General features: G+C 54.4%; 1 protein-coding gene across 3 annotated transcripts; it reads right to left on the reverse strand.

The window, feature by feature from the left end:
- Positions 1–5109: 5109 nt before the first annotated feature.
- On the reverse strand, positions 5110–14667 carry LOC146542471 (E3 ubiquitin-protein ligase PHF7-like). Of its 3 annotated transcripts, none has more exons than XM_085211744.1 (9): positions 8777–14667; positions 7882–7973; positions 7679–7780; positions 7296–7420; positions 6983–7145; positions 6785–6891; positions 6453–6566; positions 6184–6302; positions 5110–6015 (listed from the first exon to the last, which is right to left on the reverse strand). In XM_085211744.1, exons 1-9 carry the CDS (start codon positions 8790–8792, stop codon positions 5396–5398), a joined length of 1458 nt encoding a protein of 485 aa, XP_085067870.1. In that variant the 5' UTR covers positions 8793–14667; the 3' UTR covers positions 5110–5395. The 3 variants fall into 3 exon arrangements, with proteins under 3 accessions (XP_085067870.1, XP_085067871.1, XP_085067869.1); XM_085211745.1 differs by having other exon boundaries at positions 8668–14667; XM_085211743.1 differs by having other exon boundaries at positions 8294–14667.
- Positions 14668–14723: the final 56 nt, after the last annotated feature.

Here is a 14723-nt window from a genome sequence, read left to right on the forward strand (position 1 = left end):
GAGAGGGGGGTAGAACCGAGACTGCCTTAAGCAAGACGACAAACTCCTGACTTCTCCATTGTGCTTACACACAACGTGTTTGTTCTGCACTTTTCACAAGAGCATGGCAGTACAGTTTTTGTTCTGAGGCGTACACGAGTTTGTTACCATTTTGTTTTGCACAGTTTGCACAGACATTTTTGCGCATTTGGACTGTGTGCTGTATGTGCAACTGTATCTGATTTTCTCTTAGAATAACTTCTACTTTAAAAATCATTAGGAAATTTTACCTTTTGAGGAAGATGTTTTTTTGGTGGTAGCTTCTAGAATTGTCCCGGGACTTGATGGTACACCAACTAGTGGATAATTTCCAGGCTCATCCTAACCCTTCTCTTCCCCTGATGAATATAGGTTCGGTATCTTTGTGGTCAGCTGGTATGAACCCCGCTGCACATTCACTCTTTAAGAAGGGAGTGAAACAATCTCAAAACTTCTGACAGTTTGAAGACCTGAGGATGCTGTTCATCTTCACCTTCTGTTGCCTTGTTCTTTGTGCAAACATCACCCGGGCTCTTCTTTCACCCTTCTCCATCTCCAGCCCCTTGCCGCTTTTCAACACTTTTCACTGGGCTTGGGCACCGTTGCGCTTCATGTGAGCTTGTGGCAGAGCCGATCAGTGAAATGATTTGGAAAAATGATCAAACACGTCTCAGTCTGCATGAGCTTCCTGATGCATTTATGGATTGTGGACATTTATAAAGGTAAAACCTATATGAATACGCAGCGGGTGAAAAGAAGTTATACTAAAGTTGGTGAAGGATCAGACGCTCTGTATGCACGTATATGCACATATTTACGTCTCACTCTCCATACTTTGTAGGCGTGTGAAGGAAGTGACATGTTTCTTTCTGGCTCAGACTGTGACAGCGCCATAACAGAACTGTAACACTGTGAACTCTCGCCCTCTTTCTGTCTGGTTCACAGATGGACCTGTAGCTAACCGGAGACAGGAGACACAGCTGTAACAGCCTTGTGAGAGCATCAGAGCAAACACTGTACTGTCACACGCTTGTGAAAGGTGCAGAACAAACAGAGGTTGTACCAAGTACAAGGGAGAAGCCAGGAGTTGGTCGTCCGGCTGAAGGCGGTCTCGGGTCCGCGGCCCTCCACAACCACGGCCCTCCACAACCGCCGTGCACAGGGAGCAGCATGGGGTTACGGCATACACACGGCGTGTGGCACCGTGCAGCAGCTCCTGGCCCGACCGGAGCCAAAGAAGGGCAGATTTGGGGACGTGGCACAGAACCATTCCCAATCCACATCCGGCAGAACAACCCCCTTCTCCAGCTACGGGCCTGGCTACGTGCCAGCGACGTCACCACGCTTTTCTTCATCCTTCTGCCTTCCGGGTATCGTCAGCTTTGGTCGAACCTCCTGTGCGCTCAGTAATGACAAATGCCAAGCGCTTTGGCACAGCTCAGGGGCAGACGAGTCCGAACGCAGTTTGAACGGACGCATTGACTCGAGAAGAGCCAAGCCCCGCCCCGTTCCCCGAGGCTCACTCCGGTCCCATTGGCGGTACCCACGCCCCGCGCCGCTCTTTTCTCCGTCTCTGCTGCCACCGCGTGACCGGAGCGCGGAACTGCAGTCGGGACGGCCGCGGCGGCGGTTTTAGGGGCAGTGAGGGGTCAGACGAGCTCTGGGAGCGCGCTGGGCGCTCTGGGCCCCCCGGGGCCCGCGCGGTCCCGCAGAGCACCACAGAGCCGTCCCGGAGCGGCACGACGCTCCGTACCACCCGTCCCTGCGGTAATACGAAGCCATCCTCCAGGCATTAACGCCTTCGGCAACCCGGAAGTAGCGACTCTTTGCTCGGACTGCTCTGTGCCGCCAGCCCTCCAACTCTATGGTAATGGGTCCTCCTGGTCGTACTGCGCATGTGCTGAGAAGAGCGGAAGTGGCGTCTCGTTGGTTTAAGGGCGCTGCGCTGCCGGCCCGGCGGGCTGGGCGGTGTTTGGAGCTGGCGGCGGTGCTGGGCGTGCGGGCTTGCAATCGGTCAGCGGGGTTATAATAAATAATAAATCAAGGAAGAAAAACATCGAGTTATCTATCCGTGTCTGTCTGTCTGTCTATCTATCTATCTATCTATCTATCTATCTATATCTCATCTCATTTTCTGCTCCAAAGCTGACCAAAGTGTCAATATGGTTTCCAGCTCCAAGAGGGAAATGTTTGCGAGCTCCAAGAGAGGAGATTTAGGTTGGATATAGAGACAAAATCTTCTGCAGGGAGGTGGTGAGGCACTGGCACAGGTTGCACAGAGGTGCGCTGGGTGCTCTGTCCCTGGAGACCTGAGCCAGCTGTGGTGTCCCTGTGCGCTGCAGGGGAGTTGGTCCAGATGGCCCTCAGAGGTCCCTTCCAACTCTGAGGAGTTTGTGGTTCTCTATCACAGTATCAGAGTTGATGGATGGTGGTAGAGAAGGCATTTCTGCAGCTTTTAATCCGTAGCACTGAAAACACAAACCAGGATGTTTGAATTTTTTTTTTTCCAAACCTCCCACGGTGTGAGTCCTGAAATGAGCTCATGCTACAGGGTGAAAAGTTCAGTTGAAAGTATTTTAATATAATTCTTCTCTCTCTTTTTTTTTTTCTGCCCCAGTCTGATTTTTTACTTCTGTCAGTGTAAACTGTCCGGACGATGCTCTGTGCCCCAGCAGGTGCTCTACTTCTGTAGCATTACAAGTGGAAAAGGGGCACCTGGGGCTGTGCTCCGGGCTGGGCTGTGTGCTTGAAACTCCACCCAAAATAAGCTGGTTGCCTCCATGAATCTTTGTGCTTTCTGTCTCAAAGGGCGTCTTTGGGTAATTCGTGTGAGCCGTTACAAAAGCTCGGTTTGCTCTTGCTTGGTGAATGCTGAATCCTAAAGTGGCATTTTGCAAGAGAATTGGGCACCGTATTGCTTTACTTTGTGTGTTGGAGCTCTCTCTGGGACCCAGAGCAGGTATACCCAATGCGCAGCTCCGCACAGCCAGCAGTGCAGCCCAGCCCTGGCCCCACACAGTGCTCTGAACAGCAAAGAATGTGCGGCCACGCTTTCTCTTTCGATAAAGGAACTTGAAAACCGGTTTCAATTTTGCAAAAAAAATCATCACTTTATGTTGTGACACCATTTTAAGTTGATACAAATGCATTACCTGCCAGTTTTCAAATGGAATGCATAGAGTTCCAATTGGATATTCGACTCCAAAATCTAATCATGTCTCCTGACTGGACTTCTGTCAGACCTCTTTTAACAGACAGAAATATCCCTCACTTTGCGGTCAAGCCTTATTCACGTTGTTGCTTTTTGGCAGTCAGCACACTTGTGAGCAATTGCGAAGAGTGAAGCATGGGAAGAGTAAAATTTCATCAACAATCTCTGACAGACACACTAAGACCTCACAAAAAACTGCAACCATTGACATCAAACGAGGCATTGATGCATTACCTTCACCAAAAAAAAAAGGTCAAATATCCCACCAGTTTTACGTTTTGTTTCTCTCCTTTTTTTTCCCCCAATGTTTTAAAAATATTAAAAATTGAAACGGTTTGCTACTTATGAATTAGCAATACAGAACAGTGGCGACCCCAAGCCATGAAACACCCCCAGAATTGGGCTGCCCTGCCAGCAGAGCCTTGATCCATCCTGATTTTAGACCTCGTGCCTCACTGGGGCTGGGCCAGAACCCAGCTGGGCCTACAGGCCGCTGTGCCTCATCTCTGGGCCCGGGAACATGACGGAGTGGATCCTCCTGGAGGAGATGTTAAGGCACACGCGAGATGAGGAGGTGATCTAAGACAGCCAGCACGGCTTCACCAAGGGCGGTTGTGCGTGACCCATGTGGAGGCCTTTGGTGATGGAGTGATGGCACTGATGGACAAAGGAAGGGCAACTGATGTCTTCTGCCTGGACTGGTGCAAGGCCTCTGACGCGGTCCCACAGCACCTCCTAATGTCTAAAGTGAAGAGATGTGCATTTGAGTGTTGGACAGATAGGTGGATATAGATTGTTTGGACGGTTGTGGCCAGAGGGTTGCTGTCAGCGGCTCTGTGTCCAGGTGGAGGCCAGGCACCCAGGGGTCCGTCTTGGGACTGGTGCTCTTGAACACTTTTATCAAGGACATAGACAGCGGGATTGAGTGTACCCTCAGCTGATGACACCAAGCTGAGTGGTGCGGTTGGCACAATAGAAGGCAGAGGCGCTATCCAGAGGGACCTGGACACACGCTGAAATAGAGGGCACGTGAGCATCTCGTGAGGCTTAACAAGGCCAAGTGCAAGGTGTTGCAATTGGGTTGAGGCAGTCGCAGATACAGGTAGAGACTGGGAGGAGAACACATAGACAGAAGCCCTGTGGAGAAGGACCTGGGGGTCGTAATGGCCAAAAAGCACATGAGCCAGCAGTGCGTGCCTGCAGCCTGGAAGGCCTGAGAAAGGTGTCCAGCAGGGCAGGGCGGTGATTGTCCCTCTCTACTGTGCCCTTGCGAGGCCCCATCTGGAGTACTGCGCCCAAGCCTGGGGTGCCAAGCACAGGAGGGATGTGGAGCGGTGGGAGGGGGTCCAGAGGAGGGCCACGAAGATGAGACAAGGACTGGAGCACCTCACCTAAGAAGGCAGGTTGAGGGAATTGGGTTCATTTAGCTTTCAAAACAGAAGGCTTTGGGGAGACCTCGTTGCAGCCTTCTGGTACTTTTAAGGCTCCTGCCAAGCTGGAGGAGGACTGAGTTTTTCATGCGGTCTGATAGTGATAGGACAAGGGGGAATGGCATTAAACTAAAAGAGGATAGAGAGAGATGAGGTGTTAGAAAGAAACTGTTTGGTCAGTGAGTGGCGAGGCATTGGAAGAGCGAGGTTCCGCCCTGAGGGGTTCTGGATGCCCCATTGCTGGAGTCATTTGAGGCCAGGTTGGATGGGATCCTGGGCACCCTGATCTGGTGGTGCACGAACATGCTCACGGCAAGGGGATTAGAACTGGACGATATTTAAGGGCCCCTCCAACCTAAGCCATTCTGCTGGGGAGAAGACAACCCTGCAGTCGAGGTCTGAACTCTGCCCACCCCAGGAAAAGACGAGAAGAATGCAGCTGATGTGGATGAGTGTGGGATTTATTGTCTTGGCTGATGTTGACCAAGTTGAGCAAGCTGATGTAAATGAGCGTGGGATTTGTTGTCTTGGCTGATGTTGACCAAGTTGAGCAGGTGTCATTGGCACCCGGCTGCTCCTGTGCAGACCGACGGTCTGGCTGTGGGGATTGTGGTTCTGCAGATGGACCTGGGAGCAGCTTTGTGCCCAGGCTGGCCGCCGCTGTCTGGACCGGCTGCCGCGGCGTGCTCGGGTCTGTGTGGGAAGTCGCAGCCTGACATCCCGCTGCGGAAGGGCTTCATGTGCGGGCCCTCCCTTGCTGCCTGGAGGGTCTTCTGTGTCCCGGCAGCGGGGAACCCCTCGAGGGCCTCGATGTCACTGGGGTGGCTGAGCAGAGCGTGCTGCTCTGTGCAGCTTGGCGTGGCGTTTGTCTGCTGCCACGGCTTCTTCTGGGCCGGCTCTGGGAACGTGAGGCCCGATCTTGAAGCGGGGAGCGGCTTCGTGCCCGGCCCGTCCCCTGGTGCCTGGGACTCCTTCTGGGTGCAGCCACCGGGGAATCGCTGGAGGGCCGCGATGCCCTCTGTTGGGTGGACCTGCGGGAGCTGCTGTTGGTGCGCGGGGCTGTTGTACGGCCGCTCCCGCGGTGTCCTCGGCGCCGCAGAGATGCCTCCTGATCCTCAGAGAGGCATGGGCGAATTGCCCTCTGCCGTGTCCTGGGCTCACTGGGCAGGTGGCTGTTCTCAGGCAGCTGGGATCTATGTGAGGGGCCCGATGCTGCCTGGCTGCTGGGGCCGGAGCTGATGTTCTCCGGTCCCTGGGAGCCACGGGGAGGCTCCAGAGCCCCTTGGCTGGAAGTACTGGGGCCGGCGCGCTCCATGTTGGTGCTGGGTCCGGCGCGCTCCGTGTTGCTGCTGGAGGCTGTAAAGGAAAGCAGAAAGGTCATTGGGATGAAGCTGCAGCCTTGAGTCGGAACGGGCTGCCCTCCTTCCTGGGGCAGAGAGAGCCTGGCAGGACCGCCCTGAGCAGCAGCCACTGCCAGGCGTTGCCCGGCGCCTGCCTAGGGAACCACAACTGTTTGCGTCTTACCGGTGCCCATGCCAGCACAGCTGTCACACTCCCAGCTGTTAACTCTGTTGCTCAGGTAGGAGCATCGTCGGTGGGTCCCTTCTGCAGCACAGGAGCTGCAGAGGAGCAGCTGCCAGGGCCTGGGGAAGCAAACGGGTTGTGGCCGTGAGGACAAAGCGAGCCAAGCCAGGCAGTGGCCGGCACATCTGCGGTGCTCAGCCCTGGTTCCCCATCCGGTGTCGAGGCTGAGATCCCCTGCAGAAGCCCAGAGGGCTGCTGAGGTAACTCACCCATCCACCTCTTCCTGCTCCCTGCCTCCTGGGTAAAGGCACTTGCTGACGTCGCAGCGCCCGTGCCTCTGTAGAAGCGATGGGTAGGTGTTGTCATCCCACCAAGATGGTCTCCTACAAGAGAAGGGAGGGAATGCAGTGAGCCCCCGGTTCCCTGCCATGTGTGATCCAGGGTATCCCTGTCCATCCAAGGCAACCCCATTTCCAGCTTCTCCGTGAAGCTGAGGCCTATGCTGGTGAGACAGCAAAGGGCCAGGCCTGCAGGAACAGTCCCTGGGCAGGCCCGACGCTCGCGCCTTCCCATCTGCAGAGCTGGGGAGAAGGACACCAACCTCACTGGGATTTGGATCCCCAGAGTGGACATTTCTGCACGGAATTGCTCCGTGTCTTGACAGATGGGGCACTGGAAGCACATGGTGCCGGCGTTCATGGCCTGCCCCTGCAGGAGAAGCAGAAGCAGCGTGAGCGTGAGTGGGGCCTGGTGCTGCTGAGCGCCGGCCGTGGCCGCAGGGTGAGGGGAGGGCTCCTACCTGGATGCAGCGGCGGTGGAACCAGGTGTGCTTGCACGCTGGGCACCTCAGGGTCTGGTAGGACGTGCTGTCCTCCAGGGGCTCCAGGCAGATGACGCAGTCGGTGCCTTGGGATGGAGCTGCCTCCGCTGCCTGTCGCGGGCGGTGCTCGCAGCAGAAGGACCTGGGGGAAGACGCAAGTGATGGGCACAGTGAGAAGCACTGCGAGGAGGGCAGAGCAGCAGGCAGGAGCCCCAGGCCCCGGCTCTGGCAGGCTGCTGGCAGCTGTCGCTGCGGGTTCCTCCCTGGCTTGGCTGCTGCTGACAGCCCTTACCTGTGCTGCCCAAAGAACTGGGTGACACATTCGCCATCCACGGCGCAGGGCAGGTGGAAGCTGCGTGCACAGCCTCTCTCTGCACAGCTGATGGCGGCTCCTCTCTCGCCACAGACAAAGCATTGCTGAAAAGAACAGGGCAGCCCCGATCAGCAGCAGGCTCAGGGCCTTCACGGCCGGCCCCACACCTCTGGGCAGGGCACAGGCTGCGGAAGCTGCTGGGTCCCACTCTGCAGAGCCGCCTGGCAGAGAAGGCTCGTCTGCTATGGCAGGACTTTGCCCTGGAGCCCGCTGGAGGGGCTGCCATTGCTTTCTTGGGGTGCAGACTAAGCTGGCGTGAGCCTCTCCTGGCACAAAGCTCACCGCTCCATTCACGGCCTCACCTTCTGGTCCGCCTGCTTGATTCTGCACCTGATGGTACCAATGGGGAGGCCCAGAGTTTCCTCCCAGGGGTCGCTTTCTTCAAAGAATATGTTGGCAAAAAGCTGTGGGAGAGGAAAGAGCAGAGCAGGATCTCGTTAGGACAGAGAGGAAGGGAGCATCCCTGGCAGGAAGCTGGCAGGAGCCCTTGAGGGTTGGAACTCACCAAGCAGAACTCATGCACGCAAAGGTCACTCTCGGCAAAGGTGCGGCCGCAGATGTTCGGGTCGACATCCGCCCGGCGACACAGCATGCACACTGGAGAGGAGAGAGCAAAGGCGAGCAGCAGTGAGCACCTTGCGGGGCCAGGTGTCCCTGAGGGCGGTCCCCAGGGCCGTGCTCTTTGCTTGCAGTGCTGGCCGAGGGGCGACGCTGGAGGAGGGGGCACTGCAGGCCCAACGGTGGCAGCGGGCAGCCACAGCCCACGCTGGGCCACTTGCTGAGGAGCAGAGGGGCTGTGCCCAGCGGCAGCTGGGGCGCCCCTGCCTGCCCCTTCCTTCCCTCTCAGCCGCTGGCAGACCCCCAGCACCCCTGTGCCCGGCGGCGGGGAGCTGCGCACAGGGATCCTTTGCTCTCACCTCGCTCCCCGGAGTCGGGGGCCTTCCGCTTTCTATCGGACATGTTGCGCATCGACGGTGAGCACTTGGAGAGTCCCTGCTCTCTCTGCACCTCACCAGGCTGCACTGACGCACGCTCTGAGCCCGGCAGCCTTTGCTCTGCCCCCAGCTCCGCGGGTCACAATGGCTGCTCCCCGCCGCCACTGTGACATCACGGGTCCCCACTGTGACATCACTGTGACGCCCACCTCCGGGGCGGAATGAGTCCCAGGCTGCCAAGCAAGATGGCGGCAGCCCTGGGCAATCTGTTCCAGTGCGTCCCCACCCTCAGAGTCAACAATTGCCTGCCAACAGCCAATCTGTATCTCCCCTCTTTTTTCAATATTACGCATCACCTCCAGAAGAGCTGGTTCCCTCAGGCACACCTCTCCCCACGGTGGACCGCTTGCCTGCGTAACATACCAGATCTTCTTTGAAGGGACTCCTTTCCCTCTCGGCCCTTACCGAGAGTCACCTCCATAAGATGAGGGCTCGTGTCTCATTTCCAAGGGCTTTGTCAATGCCCCCTTCCCGTGAAAGGGATCCCAGATGCCTGCCTTTGCTGCCCACTAAGTCCAGGCTTGTGGCCCCGTTCTCCCAGTGTCAGAGTGCTCCCCTGCATGACAGCTGAAGTCTTTTCACATATCTCTCAGCTCACTCGTGCTCAGGAGTCGAATGGTTCTCGTCTCCTTTATGAGTTCTGCCTCTTCCTCCTGCTGTTCTTGTCATGGCCCGGCTTCATTCTCATCCTCTTCTTCTATCCCCCTGTTAGAACGTATTTCCTTTCTTACTAAGGGAGCTGATTTTCACAGCCTAATTTTGGTCTTTTTAGTAAGGGCTACGGATACTGGCACAGTTGGGTTCGCTGGTTGAACTACATGGGCTGTCACGAAGTCGGCAGCTGGCGCAGGGCCTGTCTCATGGCTTGGAGCAGATGCAGGGCCCGTCGCAGTGGGCCAAACAATTATGAGATCCCCCGCTCATGCGTTTCGTCTCCAGACTGAAGAGTCCTATGTCCCTCAGCCTTTTCTCGTGAGGAAGATGCCCCGGGCCCCTCATCATCTCCTGTGGTCATCAGCCAGTTCTCAGTCCATCTCACTGCCCACTCACCGGTGCCATGCCCTTTCAGATGACTGGTGCGAAGCTGGCTATCCTCCAGCGTCCAGGCAGCTCTCCTGTTCTCCAAGGCCTCTCAAAGATCATGGAGAGCAGTTCAGCAATTACCTCCACCAGCTCTCTCAGCACACGTGGGTGCATCCCAACAGGGCCCATGAATTTGTGAGCGCTGATTTTGCCTGCACGCTCCCTGTTCAGATCCTCCTCAAGCAAGAGGAAGTCTTTAATTCTCCAGACTCTCTCTCTTACCTCCAGGGCCTGGGATTTCGGAGGTGCTATCTTAGTAGCAAAGACGGAAGCAAAGAAGGCATTCAGTATCTCTGCCTTCTCTTTGTCCCCTGTTACCAGGGCACCCACCACATCCAGTGGCAGACTCACATTTGTTCTAGTCTTAGTTGTACTACCAACATTCTTACAAAAGCCCTTGTTGTTATCCTCGACCGCCTTTGCTGGATTTAATCCCAAGGGTGCCTCAGCCTTCCTCGTTGCATCCTTGCAGGCCCTGACAACGCTCGCATATTCTTTCCAAGTAGAAATGCCCTTCTTCCACGTGCTGTGTACGCTCCTGTTCCCTTTGAGTTTATCCATGAGCTCCTTGCTTATCTCCTGCCACTTTTCCCTGGTTTCTTGCTCTCAGGGGTGCATCCATCTTGAGCTTGGAGGAAGCGGTGTTTAAGTGTCAAGCAGCTCTCTTGGGCCTACTTGCCTTCCAAAGCTCTAGTCCATGGGATACCTCCAAGCAGGCCCTTGAAGAGGTCCTGCTCTCCCGAAGTCCAGGGTTACGATCCTACTGTGGAGTTGGCAATGCCTTTTACGCCATATGATGGGTCCTTCCGATCGGCTCAGGAGCAGATTCCAGATGGCGTGGAGTGTGTCTGGTGTCATATACGGTGTGCATGCCATACCAGTCATGCTTCTCCCATGGCATGGCGGTTGTGGGGGGAGAGGGGGGGTAGAACCGAGACTGCCTTAAGCAAGACGACAAACTCCTGACTTCTCCATTGTGCTTACACACAACGTGTTTGTTCTGCACTTTTCACAAGAGCATGGCAGTACAGTTTTTGTTCTGAGGCGTACACGAGTTTGTTACCATTTTGTTTTGCACAGTTTGCACAGACATTTTTGCGCATTTGGACTGTGTGCTGTATGTGCAACTGTATCTGATTTTCTCTTAGAATAACTTCTACTTTAAAAATCATTAGGAAATTTTACCTTTTGAGGAAGATGTTTTTTTGGTGGTAGCTTCTAGAATTGTCCCGGGACTTGATGGTACACCAACTAGTGGATAATTTCCAGGCTCATCCTAACCCTTCTCTTCCCCTGATGAATATAGGTTCGGTATCTTTGTGGTCAGCTGGTATGAACCCCGCTGCACATTCACTCTTTAAGAAGGGAGTGAAACAATCTCAAAACTTCTGACAGTTTGAAGACCTGAGGATGCTGTTCATCTTCACCTTCTGTTGCCTTGTTCTTTGTGCAAACATCACCCGGGCTCTTCTTTCACCCTTCTCCATCTCCAGCCCCTTGCCGCTTTTCAACACTTTTCACTGGGCTTGGGCACCGTTGCGCTTCATGTGAGCTTGTGGCAGAGCCGATCAGTGAAATGATTTGGAAAAATGATCAAACACGTCTCAGTCTGCATGAGCTTCCTGATGCATTTATGGATTGTGGACATTTATAAAGGTAAAACCTATATGAATACGCAGCGGGTGAAAAGAAGTTATACTAAAGTTGGTGAAGGATCAGACGCTCTGTATGCACGTATATGCACATATTTACGTCTCACTCTCCATACTTTGTAGGTGTGTGAAGGAAGTGACATGTTTCTTTCTGGCTCAGACTGTGACAGCGCCATAACAGAACTGTAACACTGTGAACTCTCGCCCTCTTTCTGTCTGGTTCACAGATGGACCTGTAGCTAACCGGAGACAGGAGACACAGCTGTAACAGCCTTGTGAGAGCATCAGAGCAAACACTGTACTGTCACACGCTTGTGAAAGGTGCAGAACAAACAGAGGTTGTACCAAGTACAAGGGAGAAGCCAGGAGTTGGTCGTCCGGCTGAAGGCGGTCTCGGGTCCGCGGCCCTCCACAACCACGGCCCTCCACAACCGCCGTGCACAGGGAGCAGCATGGGGTTACGGCATACACACGGCGTGTGGCACCGTGCAGCAGCTCCTGGCCCGACCGGAGCCAAAGAAGGGCAGATTTGGGGACGTGGCACAGAACCATTCCCAATCCACATCCGGCAGAACAACCCCCTTCTCCAGCTACGGGCCTGGCTACGTGCCAGCGACGTCACCACGCTTTTCTTCATCCTTCTGCCTTCCGGGTATCGTCAGCTTTGGTCGAACCTCCTGTGCGCTCAGTAATGACAAATGCCAAGCGCTTTGGCACAGCTCAGGGGCAGACGAGTCCGAACGCAGTTTGAACGGACGCATTGACTCGAGAAGAGCCAAGCCCCGCCCCGTTCCCCGAGGCTCACTCCGGTCCCATTGGCGGTACCCACGCCCCGCGCCGCTCTTTTCTCCGTCTCTGCTGCCACCGCGTGACCGGAGCGCGGAACTGCAGTCGGGACGGCCGCGGCGGCGGTTTTAGGGGCAGTGAGGGGTCAGACGAGCTCTGGGAGCGCGCTGGGCGCTCTGGGCCCCCCGGGGCCCGCGCGGTCCCGCAGAGCACCACAGAGCCGTCCCGGAGCGGCACGACGCTCCGTACCGCCCGTCCCTGCGGTAATACGAAGCCATCCTCCAGGCATTAACGCCTTCGGCAACCCGGAAGTAGCGACTCTTTGCTCGGACTGCTCTGTGCCGCCAGCCCTCCAACTCTATGGTAATGGGTCCTCCTGGTCGTACTGCGCATGTGCTGAGAAGAGCGGAAGTGGCGTCTCGTTGGTTTAAGGGCGCTGCGCTGCCGGCCCGGCGGGCTGGGCGGTGTTTGGAGCTGGCGGCGGTGCTGGGCGTGCGGGCTTGCAATCGGTCAGCGGGGTTATAATAAATAATAAATCAAGGAAGAAAAACATCGAGTTATCTATCCGTGTCTGTCTGTCTGTCTGTCTGTCTATCTATCTATCTATCTATCTATCTTATATCTCATCTCATTTTCTGCTCCAAAGCTGACCAAAGTGTCAATATGGTTTCCAGCTCCAAGAGGGAAATGTTTGCGAGCTCCAAGAGAGGAGATTTAGGTTGGATATAGAGACAAAATCTTCTGCAGGGAGGTGGTGAGGCACTGGCACAGGTTGCACAGAGGTGCGCTGGGTGCTCTGTCCCTGGAGACCTGAGCCAGCTGTGGTGTCCCTGTGCGCTGCAGGGGAGTTGGTCCAGATGGCCCTCAGAGGTCCCTTCCAACTCTGAGGAGTTTGTGGTTCTCTATCACAGTATCAGAGTTGATGGATGGTGGTAGAGAAGGCATTTCTGCAGCTTTTAATCCGTAGCACTGAAAACACAAACCAGGATGTTTGAATTTTTTTTTTTTCCAAACCTCCCGTTTTGGAACCAGTTTCAATTTTGCAAAAAAAAAAAAAAAAAAAAAAATCACTTTTATGTTCGTGACACCATTTTAAGTTGATACAAATGCATTACGTGCCAGTTTTCAAATGGAATGCATAGAATTCCAATCAGGTCCCCATCCCTTGGTCCTTCATTTGTAACCCTGAATATTTTGCCATGACTGTTTGCATTTTGCTTTTTCTCATTTCTGTTTGAAAATACATTGAAAATGTCAATAAAACTCCAGTTAACACATTTACCCTGAGGTAGGCAAAGAGGCTCCCATTCCCCATCCCTCGGCCCCACAGCCTCTAGGGTCCACTTGCTGTGACCTCACTGTTCCCAGGGCAAAGCTTTTGACACTGTCTCCCAGAGTTTTCTCCTGGAGAAGCTGGCAGACCATGGCTTGGGCAGATACACTCTTTGCTGGGTGAAGAAGTGTCTGGATGGCCAGGCCCAGAGAGTAGTGGTGAATGGAGTTACATCCAGCTGGTGACTGTTGTGAGTGGTGTTTCCCAGGGGTTGGTAATGGGGCTTGTCCTGTTTAGTATCTTTTTAGATGACGAGGGGATTGAACGCACCTACTTAAGTCTGCAGATGACACCAAGCTGGTAGGAAGTGTCAATCTGTCTGGTGGTAGGATATTAGCAAAGATTTCTTCTACTAAAAAGTAGTCATGTGCTGGAACGGGCTGGCCAGGGAGGTGGTTGAGTCACTGTCCCTGGAGGTGTTCAAGAAACATATAGATAGGGCACTAAGGGACATGCCCTCCAGCCCATGGAGACCTTGTCCCATTGGAGACCTCATAACCCCAAGGAGATCCAACACCATGGAGATCCCCCTACCTTGAAGACACCAATCTATTGATAACCCAATCCACTGAAACAACATAGCCTGTAGACACCTCCACCCCAGGCTTGGTGCTTCTGCTCCAAACTGGTGTCATTTGCAAAGAGAGAGGATTAGGACTTTGTTATAAAAAAGGGAGGAAAATCAACCAGAATTTGTCTGTTTGGTGGTAGATAGATAGTTGGACTGGTTGATCTTGGAGGTCTTTTCCAACTTTGGTGATTCTGCGATTTCAGACACTTTGACATCTCCACCCCAGTCTCACCATCATTGTGACATCACTACTATCACTCTGCTTTATTTTGGAAAAAAAATAAATAAATAAAGGAAGCTCTGAGTGCTCAGCATCCTGGGATTTCTACCTTCTGTTAGTGATGAGCCCTATGAGGCTGAGGGCTCCGGAGGAACCGCCAGCCCCAGCAGCCCCTGGGCAGTGCTGAAGAGGTTCAGGGGGGCAGCACCATCGGTGATGAGAGCAGATTGCAGCCCGAGGCCCTGCAGCAGCTTCACCTGAAAAGCACAGTGCAAGCGCTGCCCCATCGCAGCACAGAGACCTGGTGGCCCCACCAGCCTTGGGGGCTCTAATCCGGAGATTCATACCCCATGAAGAACCCACAACACTGACCCCCTCCAGCCCATGGAGACCTTGTCCCATTGGAGACCTCATAACCCCAAGGAGATCCAATGCTATGGAGATCCCCCTATCTTGAAGACACCAATCTATTGATAACCCAATCCATTGAAACAACAGTCTGTGGACACCTCCACCCCATGGAGACCCTGTCCCATTAAAAGCCTGTACCCTATGAAGATCCCATAACTCCACAGAGACCTTGTAACCCATGGAGGCTCAACTCAATGGACACCCCAATCCTTTGCTACCCTCTACCCCACAGAGGCCCCGAAAATCACATGGAGTCCTCATAAGCTCATGGAGACCCAGTACAATGAAGATCCTGC

The sequence above is a fragment of the Meleagris gallopavo genome, chromosome 30 (assembly GCF_905368555.1).
Source record: "Meleagris gallopavo chromosome 30, MGAL_WU_HG_1.1, whole genome shotgun sequence".
Lineage (NCBI taxonomy): Eukaryota > Metazoa > Chordata > Aves > Galliformes > Phasianidae > Meleagris > Meleagris gallopavo.